General features: G+C 39.1%; 1 protein-coding gene across 1 annotated transcript; it reads right to left on the minus strand.

The window, feature by feature from the left end:
* Positions 1–1,107: 1,107 nt before the first annotated feature.
* jph3a (junctophilin 3a) lies at positions 1,108–14,079 on the minus strand. The gene is made up of 5 exons (XM_079601383.1): positions 12,909–14,079; positions 7,795–8,557; positions 6,784–6,908; positions 4,054–5,369; positions 1,108–1,773 (listed from the first exon to the last, which is right to left on the minus strand). The coding sequence occupies exons 1-5, from the start codon at positions 13,285–13,287 to the stop codon at positions 1,693–1,695; spliced, it is 2,664 nt and encodes an 887-aa protein (XP_079457509.1). The 5' UTR covers positions 13,288–14,079; the 3' UTR covers positions 1,108–1,692.
* Positions 14,080–14,339: the final 260 nt, after the last annotated feature.

Consider the following 14,339-nt stretch of genomic DNA (forward strand, 5'->3'; position numbering starts at 1 on the left):
TAGAATAATATATATATTGAAAACAGTCTCAAACTTTATCGAGGATGAGCCGGATTACTCGAACACTGCCGCACCTCTGTTGTACTTGTGTGTCGTATTATAGCAGATGTGACATCGTGTGGTGTACGAGAAAACACAGAAGTTGCTTTAGCATAGCATTGTGTGTCAATGGTGGATGTGTTTTCGGTGCATCGAGACGAACTGCACGACTGGATTGTGCTGAAATTCAGTGGTTGTTGTTGTTGTTGTGAGTGTGGTGGAAAGTGTTATTCTGCAGGCTTGTCTGATTAAAAGTGTGTGAGTTGAATGAGAACGATGAAGCCCTTGAAGATAGCTGTTAAAGGGATAGTTCACTTTGAAATTAAATGTTGGTATGTTTTAGCTTACCTGAAGTGCATCCAAGATGTCGGTGTCTTTGTCTCCGCAGTAGTTTCAATTTTGATATGTTTAGGTCAAACCGTTCTTGTCTGTCAGTCATATAATGCAGGTATATAGGCACTGTCTCCAAATGCAGAGAAAAGTCCAAATTAAACAATTCCCCATCATAAGTGCACATTGATGGCCTAAGACACGAAACAAGCGGTTTGTGTGATAAAACGAACAGTATTTATATCGTTTTTATCTCTTTTACACAACCACGTCTGTTTACACCGGATTTCTTCCCCGGAAACTAATCTAACCGCCTTCGATTGGACGTTTCATTTTTAAACTCAGCAGAAACGCGTGTGATTGGCTGTACGGCTCAACGTATGCGTTTGATTGACCTGAACAATGAAGCGAGCAGTGTGTCAAGATAGAAGGCTTACAAATTGGGAATAAGTGAAAACTCAACACTCCCGGATGAGTCCGCGCGAGCTTAGGCCATCAATGTGCACTTACGATGGGGAGTTGTTTAATTTGGACTTTTCTCTGCTTTTGGAGACAGTGACCATATACCTGCATTATATGACTGACAGACAAGAACGGTTTGACCTAAAAATATCAAAATTGAAACTACTGCGGAGACAAAGACACCGACATCTTGGATGCACTTCATGTAAGCTAAAACATACCAACATTTAATTTCAAAGTGAACTATCCCTTTAACACAGATTGTGTGTGTGTGTGTGTGTGTGTGTGTGTGTGTGTGTGTGTGTGTGTGTGTGTGTGTGTGCGTGTGGATGATGCAATGAGTGTATGCAGCGATCATATAGGGCCGTACCCTGCAATACAGTGGGAGGGTGGTTATATATTAGTGTGAACTGCACCTTACATCAACTATATCATAGTACATAAAACCACAAGACCGTCTTTAATCTTCAAAATCGCGCTACTCAGTAATGTCTCGGGTCTGATGTGCATTTGAAAAGAAAAAAAGTGAAATAACCCTTTGTAAAACATATCAGACGAGCCGTATATTAAAAACCTAAGTGTGCGTAATACTTCAGATCTACAGAATATTGTAAATGGACCTTTATTGTGAATGACTGGAGGAAAAAAAGTAAGCAAAGTTAACTAATGGATTATAATGGAATTATATAATAAATCGAACCATAAAAGAAGTATACAATTTACATGGACTTGCCCAACTTACACAGACATTTACTACTGTAATTTTTGGGTTCCTTATATTAAGAAGTGGTGCTAAGTGTGCATTGTGTGCATATCTTACTCTTGATCAACGCTGTTATTGACATTCTATAGGCCATTTGATTAAATAAAGAAATGAATGAACAAAATGGCTACACCAATGTTGAGTAATATCACCAAGACCACCAGGATAGAGCTGGAGCCCTGCAGAAAGAGAGACAAAAGTTGCCATTAGAAATATGGTGTTGCATATTCAAAAAGCTTTTAATCACATCACCAGCTTAAACATGTTTAAACCATTAAAACGTATCATTTTATTTTACTCGCACTAAATGTAGCATTTCAAAAGATCAGTTTCTAAAATGTTTGGAAGTATATACAGGAGAAACTCGTGCAAAAGTTCATTTATTTCAGTAATTCAACTTAAAAGGTGAAACTAATATATTATATAGACTCATTACATGCAAAGTGAGATATTTCAAGCCTTTATTTGTTATAATTTTGATGATTATGGCTTACAGCTTATGAAACCCCAAATTCAAAATTAGAATATTGTGAAAAGGTTTTCATAAGCTGTAAGCCATAATCATCAAAATTATAACAAATAAAGGCTTGAAATATCTCACTTTGCATGTAATGAGTCTATATAATATATTAGTTTCACCTTTTAAGGTGAATTACTGAAATAAATGAACTTTTGCACCATATTCTAATTTTTCGAGTTTCACCTGTACATCCATGTCCAGTTACACTGCAAATAGAATAAAATAAAGTAAAAATCAATACAGAGTTCTAAGCTTTGAATGAAACCAACCAGCTCTGAAATCTGGTTCACCTCCACCATAATATATTCAGAACGAAATAATACAAAATTATGCTGTATTCCAAATTTGAAGTTGATATCACAAAAATTTAGTACACTAAAATGCATTAAAGGTTTTCACAGGATGAGTTTTTAAGCTTTCAAATGATACGATAAAATCGGGTGATAAAATAGCATTCTGCTACTGGGACACAGTTAACACGCTAGGCTATATACAAAAATACAATATTATTGTTAAATATTCGACTCCATTGTAGCTTGATAGTCAGACTTATTAAATTGTGTCATTCACAATGCTTTATGGAAGTGAGCGGTCACTTCTGAGTGACTGCTTCTCTATGCTGGATTCTGATTGGTGGAACTCTCTTCATAATTATGGGTAGTGTAGTTCTGCACTAAGAACTGAGCTACTAAACACAATTGTTTGAAAAGTAAAATTAAGCCACATTGCATATATCATCACTTAAACACCTCAGAGCTTGAAAATTATGTGAAAAATGAATGTGATTTTTACTACCACAACCTAAATGTTATGTTCTCCTAAACCCTCTGGTGCTCATTCGCTCAAAAATGTAACGGTATTTTTTTGTGTGGAATTTTTTACTTGATCGGCACTTGCTATGTAAACACACACAAAAAATTAAATCATCATGGACATAATTTGAAAAGGTTAAATGGTCCTGAAAAAAAAAAAAGAGTCAAATTTGTGCTCCTTGCGGTCAAAAATGAACGTATTGGAAATGAATAGGAGACGAATTTCATCTAGTGAAAACTTTTGGTACTGCGGCCAAACAAAATCTAATTAAAAGCTAATTTTTTGAGATATCAAGCTCATGGCTTTGATTTTCTTGCAGTTTTATAGTAAAATGTGTTTTTGAAAATATATATTCATATACAATTTTTACATAGTATTTTTGTGCATTTTTAATAACAATAAACGTAATATTCTGTAACTTTTTTTAATTTAATTTTTTTTAAACTTTTTTCACTTCAGCAGTAATCTGCCAAGTGTCGTCTTTGAAAAGAGATCAAACTTAAGTCTGTGCTCTACAGCGTTCAAGATTTACGACAGTTTAAAGCTGGAAATAAAATGTTCAGGTCTATGCTCAGAAAGTAAATAAATGGATTTTAAATACAGCGCAAATATAATTTAGTACCATAAAAATCCCCTAAAAATACAAAATCTTAAATAAAAAAATATTTTCAAAATAAAATATAGTACATTCATTTAATTTAAATAAATAAAATAAAAATTAGGTCATTTTTGACCGACACGTGAAGAGCAACCGAGGCTGTGGTCTCAAATTGAGCTCCAGCTCCAACTCCAACTTCTAGTTATCCTGAAGACCTTGATTAGCGGGTTCATGTTAAATTAGGATTGGAGCAAAAATCTGCAGGACGGTGGCCCTCCAGGAGATGAGTTTGAGACCACCCAACCCGATTTCCTGGCAATTCGTATGAATCCGTACGAATTACCTACCCCTGATCCCGCCCCTAAACCTAACCCATCACGTTGGTTTAGACAAATCGTACAAATTCGTTAGAATTAGCAACCTTTAAATCACTCGTACGAATTGGTCGTGAGATAGTGTTGGACCACTGGTATACAGTACAAGGTATACAGAACATCATTCCCAGAGGTCATCACGCTGTTTACTTACTGAGTTTGCCTTTATCAGGTTCAGATGCTCTAGTTCTTGGTCCAGTGGTTCTGGAGAAGACGTTAAAGGGGGTGAAAGAGTAATGTCCCTGTGCAAAGGCCATTCCTCCACGTCAACCCCAACATTCAAGGTGTCGAGCATCTGCACAGAGTCCATCGAACCTTCCCTGGCTGCAAGACCCCATTCTTTGCCTTCGTGGTTTCGTTGACGTAGTCTCTGCAAATTGTGCCCTTGGGGACCCGAGCATTTCGTGCCGGAGCCAAAGTTCTGTTGGGAAACGGAGTCTAGGGGCTGGAACCTCATGTCAACCCGATAATCATTTCCCCCTTCCTTCTCCTGCAGATGTGAATGGGAAGAGATCCACTGGGAATTGTTTTCAACAGTCCATTCCAGAGTGGAGTTGTTGGCTTCACGATCTGAGAGCTGGTAGGCATTCAAGCTAGACTCACCAATCGTATGATTAGTAAAGGACTTTCTTGGCTTGTGGTTGGAGTGGACATGCTCGTGTTGCTTGTGATAGGAGGAAACATGCTCTTGGGGGTTATAATGGTAAGAAACGTGTGGTTTTTCGTGTGCAGAAATAAACTCCTTTGGTTTGTGATTGGAGGAAGCATGCTCATTGGTCTTGTGATTGGATAAATTATGACCCGCGGACTTGTGATTGGAATATATGTGCACCTGTGGTTTGAACTTGGAAGAGTCGCAATCAACAGACTTGTGATTGGATGGTTTATGCTCCCGTTCTTGTTTCCTGGAAATTGTATGTTCCTTGGATTTTTGATTTAAGGAAACATGCTTCTTCCAGGGCTTTTGACCGGAGGACATTTGATCCCAGACCTTCTCAGGGGCCATATGCTCAATGGGCTTGTGATTCGAGGAGCCGTTCTCCCATGGGTGATGAGCTGAGGAGTTCTCATGTCCATTTATGTGACCGATCTCCTCTTCCAGAAGGGATGGCGTTGTGGAGCGACTGCTTTCTCCTTTGCTCCCTCTTCTGTGAGGATACATCTCAGCGGTCCAGTTGTTGGCCCCAGCTCTCATGGTGTCCATGCCTCTGCCTTCTACTAGAACCTGAATCTCTGCCCCTCCTTGTTCGTCCACAGCACTTTGCCGCATGAAACAAGCGTTCCTAGTGCGATGAGTAGGTGGACTGCAGGGGGGGGAGGAGGGGCTGCTCAGAACCGGGCTCAGGTCAGGCGTTTGGGCCGGGGGGGTTGTGTCTGGTGTGCAGAGCTCAAGACTGTCTGTCCCAGTGGAGACCCCCTCCAGGTCTTTCTCTTTACGGTCCTGATGCTTCGGTCTCTGGCACTCCAGTCCTAGTAAACGGAAATATAGGACTTGGTCAAATTTAGAAATGCATGGTTTGGCAAAGTTAGATTGCCCTCACACAGAATTTTCAGAAGTAATCAAGGTCCCACTTTATATTAAGTGGCTTTAAGTACTATGTACTTACATTGAAATTAATAATTTCATACACTCTAAAAAATGCTGGGTTGTTTCAACCCAATTTTGGGTCAAATATGGACAAACCCAAACATTGGGGTAAAAATGTAATTAAAAAAATTTAACCCAACGGCTGGGTTTGTCTATATTTGACCCAAAATGGGGTTGAAACAACCCAGCATTTTTAAGAGTGTACAATGGAGTTATTGTGTACATGTTTTTACATTGTACTTATATTTTTTAAATACCTGCATGTAATTACAGCTGTAATTAATGTATGTACCGGTAATTACATTTGTAATTACACTGTTGACCCTTCCCTTACACCTTAACCCACCCTTAAACTTAACCATACCAGCACACCTGTCCCTAACCTTACCCGTATCACACCGCAACAGCAGCAAAAGTGTTTTACAATAAAACATGAACACAATAAGTACATTGTACTTATTTTTCGATGTAAGTACATAGTACTTAAAGCCACTTAATATAAAGTGGGACCATAATCAAATGATAAGAAATAGCATAAATAAGTAAAATGATACAAATGATATAAACAGTGCTTTCCAGGTAGGTTTTACAGTAGTTTTGAGGTACAGAAATTGTTTTATAAAAGATTTATAGCTATGCGCTATTACAAATCTTCTGAATGAGTACAGAGTCTCCAGGTCAAAGACATGTGAAGAAAAAGCAGAAACAAGTGATAGCATATGTAATTAGATGCATATGTAAGATAACGTGATCATTAACATTTGACAGCATATAAAGCAAAACTGCCTAATGTTACTGAATGAAATGTCGACCCAGGACGAGCTTTAGGACTGTGAAGCTTTGGGGATGTTGATGGACTCGATCGACTCCATCTGTGTTTAATCATCGTTCTGAATCCCATCCAGACGTAGTCTTTGACAAAAACAGCTTTTTGCTCAAAATGTAGATTTTTTTACGAAACTTACCCACGATCAAGAGTTGATAAAAAAAGAATGCATGAAGTTAGAATAAAACAGTTTTTTGTTTAAAACGGAGTATCTGTTCTTTCTTTTGATATATTGCATGTTCAGATAATCATACAACAAAATATTCAGGGGGCCATGAAACTTTTGTGAAAATTATGGGCGTTTTTTCCAAAACACTGGTGGGGAAAGAGTATAAATACATGTAATATATTAGGCGTCACATTCTTATGTGCATTACAGATATAGTGCTCATGTACTGTATGTGGCAGTACTGTATGTTACAGAATAGATGTCTTATTTATTGATTTTTTTATTGATTTTTTTGACTGACCGTTCCCATAGTGGTGGAAAGAGGGGGACAGTTCTTTGGCTATGGCCCGGGCCAGACGGCACTCCTCCAGCGCTCTCAGTGCGACTCCCTCTCCAGCCTCGGCCTTTCCTCGGGCGTGGCTCATCCTGCAAACACAGCAAGAAAGTCTGGATCAATAGCATTTGATTTTTAATTTGGTGCTCCACTTTGGGAACATTCGTTCCTCCAAGGCAAAATTTAACGGTAACACTTTACAATAAGGTTTATTAGTTAATGTATTAACCATAGACTGTAAACAAATATGGACGTATGTTCTGTGACGTCACTCGTAATGTTTCTGAAGAGCATTTTTGAAGCCCAAAGTGGGCGGAGCCGGCCGTCGCCATCTTGGCCGCGCGTCACTCCCGGATAACCGAAAATGGGCAAAGAGGCGGATTAGCTGAGGTAACGCGACGCTAACAGACAAACGTCTAGTAGTGACATCAGCGGAAATACACCTGTCACTCAAGTGGCCACGCCCTTAATTATGCAGGACTTTAAGGCTTAGTATAATTTAAACGGATGAGTTATAAAAAAATTCACCCCCTCACAGTGTTCAAGTACGGCAAAATTACCTATATAGACCAAAACCACTTTTTGGGCCAGGCTGTAAACATATTTTTTTTTCTGCTGTAAAGTTGGGTATTTTAACATGGGGGTCTATGGGATTGAGTCTCTTTTGGAGCCTGTCTCTAGTGGCCAGTCGATGAATTGCAGTGTAAGTCACTTCTGTGTTTTTAATATTAATTAATATTAATTAATATTAATACTGCAATTAATATTAACTCAGATTAATAAATGCTGTAGAAGTGCAGTTCTTAGTTCATGTTACCTAAGGTAGTTAACTAATGAACCTTACTGTAAACAAGTGTTACCATTATAACCACAAGCAAGCTCGGACTGGGATTTATACAGTTGTCTTCCTCAAATGATCGTCAGTAACTCTTTCTGGATCATCACACATTTGAGAGACTCTTTGTCAGAGACTCTTACCTGGACAATGCGATCTCTGCCTTCTGCTTGGCTATATCCGCAGCTTTCTCGGACGCTTCCACGGCACGATCCACCTTTTCCCGGATTTTGCTTGTCCGGAGTGGTATTAGGTTTTTCCGCTTGCCACTCACCAGAACGTTCTGCTTGTATTTCCCCTCTTCCTTTGTTCCATCAGGAAAGGTGGTGCAACCATATCCGTGCCGCTTGTTCCCACACCACTCACCTTCATAGTGCAGCCCATCCGAGCGATGACTTACACCCCAACCCGATCGCATGTCAGTCCTCCACTCGCCAGCGTATGTTTCGGTGACCGTGGCGTCTACGCTTCCCCCTGCCTCCGCTTCTCCTAAACTGATGTTAGAGTTAATATCTGAGGCGGCTGAGCTGACGGTGCTCATACCGGCCTCGCTACAGAACGAGCTCTGCTTGCTTAACTGGCTCGCCAGAGAGCTTTTGGACTCGGACCTTCGCAACTTTAAACCGCTGAGTATAGACTGTCGAAATCGGCCTTTCCTCTTCCTTTGCCTGTCGGCTTCACTGTGAGCGCAGAGTACGAAGCCGCTTCGGCCCACCGGACTGCCAGATACGCCACTGACACCGGACACATCTTCTGGAGTCGGGGCTCCTTCGCTGTGATCGGATCGTAGGGAGTTTATGGAGGTGCACATCGGGGAGAAGATGATGGCTGCCATGCCATAAGGCACACTCTGTCTTACTCCATAACCGTGACGCATCCCGCTCAACCACTGGCCCTGGTATGTGCCTGCGAACGCAACAGAGAGCCAAGATCATATCATTATTCCAACGCATTCTCATCCTTGGGCGTCATATACTGACGCTTTTGACAAATCGTCTACATCCAACGCACATGGCACACTTTAGCGTCGATATGACATGCACAGAGCTTTGTTCGGTTATGGTTGGGTTTAGGTCTGGGGTAGGGTTAGGGTTAGACCGCTAGGAGGCGCCTTCTGGCCCATATCTATCTGCGTCTCATATTGACGCTAAAGGGTGCCATGTGCGTTGGATGTAGACGATTTGTCAAAAGCGTCAGTATATGACGCCTTGGGATGAGATCGGGCTGCATTATTCATATCACCGGTACAAGCACTTAATGACGACAACACCTCTGTGCTGTCCTAAAGACTTATTTGCACTGTAAAGTCCTCCTGATTCATGTGGTCAGTTTGTTGTGCAATGCTAAAAAGCTCATTTGATTTAACATGCAATCAAGTTTTAAAACATTGCACATTTATATAGCCTACGAGAGCAACAGTGAGCCAAGAACATATGTGACCCTGGACCACAAACACAGTCACATGAGTCAATTTTATTTAAATTGAGATGTATAAATCATCTGAAAGCTGATTGAATAAGATTTCCATTGATGTATGGTTTGTTAGGATATGACAATATTTGGTCGAGATATGACTATTTGAATATCTGGAATCTGAGGGTGAAAATCTGCTTTAAAGTTGTGCATTTATGTTCACGATTGTGCTGCATTCACTAACAAAAATACATGTTTTATATATTTACGGTAGGAAATTTACTAAATATCTTCATGGAACATGATCTTTACTTAATTTCCTAATGATTTTTGGCATAAAAGGATGATACTCTTAAAGTGTTATATTGTTAAATGCTAGAAGTTAGGAAAAAAGATACCCTTTGCTTACGTGAAAATCATGAATAAATATTTACTTAATTGCTACTTTTTTTGTGCCTGTGACTCTTGTTGCTGTATTTTATTTATATTTGTTCATTTTTTAAGGGAGGCTTAAAGGGTTACTTCACCCAAAAATGAAAACTATCCCATCATTTATCTATATGACTTTCTTCTTTCAGCCAGACACAATCAGAATTATATAAAAAAATATCCTGGCTCTTCCAAGCCTTATAATGGGAGTGAATACCTTAGATTTTGAAGCCCCCCAAAAAAGTGCATCCATAAGCTTGGAAGAGCCAGGATATATATTTTTTTAAATATAACTCCGATTGTGTTTGGCTGAAAGAAGAAAGTCATATACACCTATGGCTGAACTTTAACCACTTTTAACCTCGTTGCATCAACAAAAAGGTTCCAGGTTTCATTGTTAACCTTTTAAAATAATGTCACACTGTGTTGTGACCTATTTATACATCATAAATAAACAAGTAGAAAAATATACATTTTATTTCATTTTCTGTTTAAAATGGAAATGAAATGTGCGTGCAAACAAAAGACAGGGCGAATTTTTATTTTATATAACAGCATCTTAAAATTGCCATAGCAACTAATTAACATTTGTAATTACTCACACATTTCTATTGATCAGTATAATATAAGATGTGACTTATGTTAATTAAATTCAATTCGCATTTATTTATATAAGCAGCTTTGCAGAAAATGCATGAGTCCACATTACAATTTAGAGTGATCTGTTATCATGTGTTAATTTAAACAATGTAATAATTTAAGGCAGAATCAATGAGCTCATTGAAGTAATGAATACTTTAACCGTTTAGATTGCATGATCATTTAGAACGTTCGAGAAAAGGTGAGATTCCGTTTTGGAACGAATGTGAAGCTGTGTGTTCTTACAGACGAGATTGCGCGCGCGACAGTCACTGTCCAGGGTGCTGAACGGTTTGGCGCGCGTTATCTCGCTGTTGTTTGATGAAATATTACAGTCCTGATTGTTTAACGAGCGACATGGTTAAGGACAGCATCGATCGTATTCAGCTTTGGATGCAAGTCTAACCCGATCTTTCAAAATAAAGAGGACGCCTGTCGTGTGATGCAAACATAAACTAGTATTTATGTTTCCGCGTGTGTACACGACATGATTCATCCCCAAATCCCCGTATACCACTATTTCCCGCATTGATCTCCGTACAGCACGTCAGGAATGATTACACAAGAATGTGAATCAGCCAATCAGCGAGCACAGAAAAGAGTCTCCAGTGACACAATGACTCGCTGTCGGGCGGTTTCCATGGTAACATACTGTACAGAGGCGAGTGTGCTGTAAATCACATATGGGGAAATGCTATCCTTTAAAGCATGCTGGAAAATATTAACTAGCAAAGCAGTTGTATTACAACTCAGTGTTATAAGGAGAGCTTTCTGTTGACTAATTCTGAACTGCTGATTTCTCCTCTGACTTTGTAGATGTTTATTATCAACTCACAGATCATATAATTATTTACATTTAATCATACAGTAGCAGGCGCTTTTATCCAAAGTGACTTATGAGGAGAGCAATACAGTTAAACTATCAACAGGACAACAATATGTAAGTGTTGTGACCCTTCAGTTTAGTCTAATGCAATATATGTATATATTTTTTACAATAAATAGATATAGAGTAGTAAGAGAAGAGAAAATATGTGTATTTGCTTATGCACTTGCAAAGATAAGTGGTTTTCCTCTGGTTTTGCTTCAGGCATCTGCCTAATTTAGCTATCAAATGAATGTGATTGGAAGCACAGCCTTTCAGATCAACTTACAGGAATCGTATAAGCCTATTTGTTTTAGTCATTTAGCAGACGCCTTTATCCAAAGCAACTTACAAATGAGGAATAAAGCAAGCGATTCATCATGAAGAGGCAAACAACGCAAGAAGTGCTCAAAATACAAAGTTTCAGATATTGCTTAGAGAGTAGCATAAACCAGACAAAGGAGAGATTAAATCATTTTTGTTTTCAAACGAGGTTAAGTGCTCACAGAAGAGATGAGTTTTCAGCTGTTTTGAATGTTTGAATTAAAAAATGCCTAGTTTTTTTTCCAAAGCCGAAATTGTATTTATTTGTATGCACCGATATATTTTCCACAACTCAGCACTGCTAGAAATAATTCAACTATCAAATGAATGTGATTGGAAGTCTTTCAGATCTTATAGGGATCATAGCGTATAAGCCTATTTATTTGTTTGCACTATGGCTGCACAATACATCGAAACTATATCGAAATATCGCAAATGTATATATCGCGATATGCATATCGCAACGGCTTGCAATAACTGGGTTCATGAACAAAAGACAAAGAAAAAATCACTCACTGCTCTTGGCTGAATAACTTTTTTAGCTTTAATAAGAATCAGGATCTACTGGTGAAACTCGAAAAATTTGAATATGGTGCAAAAGTTCATTTATTTCAGTAATTCAACTTAAAAGGTGAAAATAATATATTATATAGACTCATTACATGCAAAGTGAGATATTTCAAGCCTTTATTTGTTATAATTTTGATGATCATGGCGTACAGTTTATGAAAACCCCAAATTCAAAGATAGAATATTGTGAAAAGGTTTTCATAAGCTGTAAGTCATAATCATCAAAATTATAACACATAAAGGCTTGAAATATCTCACTTTGCATGTAATGAGTCTATATAATATATTAGTTTCACCTTTTAAGTTGAATTACTGAAATAAATGAACTTTTGCACCATATTAAAAATTTTCGAGTTTCACGTGTGTTTAATTCATACAGTGAAAACTAAGCCGTGTTTTATTTTAACATTTGATTATTCAGTTTCTGTTGTTAAATGAACCTAATGTAGGCCTTCATAAACCCCTGTGGTTTACACTGATGTTAAAATAACACTTCTTATGTTTTAAATAACATGTTTTCTTGTCACAAAAAGAATGTGAAACATGTCACGTAGTAGGTTATATAACTTTAAATATATTTTAAAGATAATTTAAGTTTATTCGACACACTTTAAGCATTATCGTATCGCATTATCTAAAGAGTTATCGCATTTTTCTTCAATATCGCACCGATGGTTAGCAGGTAACACTTTACAATAAGGTTCATTAGTTAATGTATTAACTAACATGAACTAACCATGAGCAATACATTTGTTACTGTATTTGTTAATCTTTGTTAACGTTAGTTAATAGAAATACAGCTGTTCATTGTTTGTTCATGTTAGTTCATTAACTAATGTGCACAATATTTTAATAAAGAATGTTGAAATTAACATTAACAAAGATTAATAAATGATGTATACGTGCAATTAATTTTAGTTCATGTTAACCAATGTAGTTAACTAACGAACCTTATTGTAAAGTGTTACTGGTTAGCATAGCATTGCTAGACTATAGAGGATGCCATTGGATTCTCACCTCCATCCGAGTAGGTCTCCGATCCATATCCATCTTGTAAGCCATTGCTCCAGGTGCCTTCGTATCGGGAACCACTCGTGCTCTCCAACTTCCCGTACCTTCCCTTGAACCCTTGTGTCCATTCGCCCTTATACTCCCACCTCCCTTTGCTCTCCACGCCAATGCCGTGCCGCTTTCCCTGAGCCCAGGTTCCTCTGTAGCTGTTCCCACTGGGCCAAGTGTAAACTCCCAGAACTTCGAACCCATGGCTCCAGGCGCCGGCGTATTCCCCCTGTCCCTGTGGGCCCGTGCAAACCCCCCGGCCGTGAGCCTTGCCCTGTTCCCACCCTCCACAGTACGACCCCCCATCATCAAAGTCAAACCTGCCTCCAGTGGACATGCATGAAACAGGTTTAGCCAAATCTTGTGGAAAGATGCACGAAGAAAAAAAGAAGAAGAAGAAGGAAGACTTAGATGAACCAGGCTGGAAGTGTTGCACTCAAGTAGATTTTGTGTGCATCAAAAAAAAAAAAAAAGCAGTTCATGCGTTTTTAAAGGGGTTAAAAAAAGATTTTAGGCTACACCATCCTAATGTTATAGCTCCTGCCGGTTTGTGCACGGCCTTTGGTAATGGACGTCTTTATCGTGCATGCTAACGGGAAAGCAGATGGCGAGCGTCTCCCTTCTTCTCCGCTCGTTCCCAACAGGCTGAGACACACAGCCTCGATCGTGGAGATCAGCAGGCAAACAAGGCCTAGTTATTTTCCACAGCCGAGAAGATCCACACAGCAGCATCAGCATTGATACACTCAATCAGACATCGCACGGCGCCCCGAACACACCGCTCTCAGAAACACAGCAGTGCAAGAGACGGATGCTGCTACGGCCTTCCCTCGTCTAGATCATGTTTTCGACAGCATTTCCTCGCGGATGTGTTAAACAAGATCAATCTGCCTCTGAATTTCCCCAAATGCTCGCTCTCTTTTTCCCTTCTGCGGTGTCGAGGTGAAGCTTTGTTCCTGGAAGACTGGATAAAGCGTCAGAAATCGGTTTAGTCCTGCTCTTTGGTCCTCTCCTCCATGTTCATGTGCATATTTTAAAGGTGTGTATCCATGATGGTCTGAAGCCATATGATGCTGAGTGTCTGTGGAATATGCTCATTACAGGACTGTTCCACCCCAGCCCGCTCCCCTCCCCCACTCATGCTCTCCTCGGGCTTCTTAAAGGGATAGAGGCGAAGAAACTCATATGCATACAATGGCTTGCCTAATTATCCATTTCCCATATGACACTGTCTACATAACAGCATAATGCAATAATTCAGCCCTTCACCAAATATTACATTAGAAATGCAAGTGTATTATAGAATCTGAAATGCAATAACCGGTGCATAATTGCATAACAATATCCGATGTAACACTCAACACACGTAACCCGAGGTAAAGCGAACCC

Source organism: Phoxinus phoxinus (genome assembly GCF_949152265.1).
Source record: "Phoxinus phoxinus genome assembly, chromosome: 2".
In the NCBI taxonomy this organism is placed as follows: Eukaryota; Metazoa; Chordata; class Actinopteri; order Cypriniformes; family Leuciscidae; genus Phoxinus; species Phoxinus phoxinus.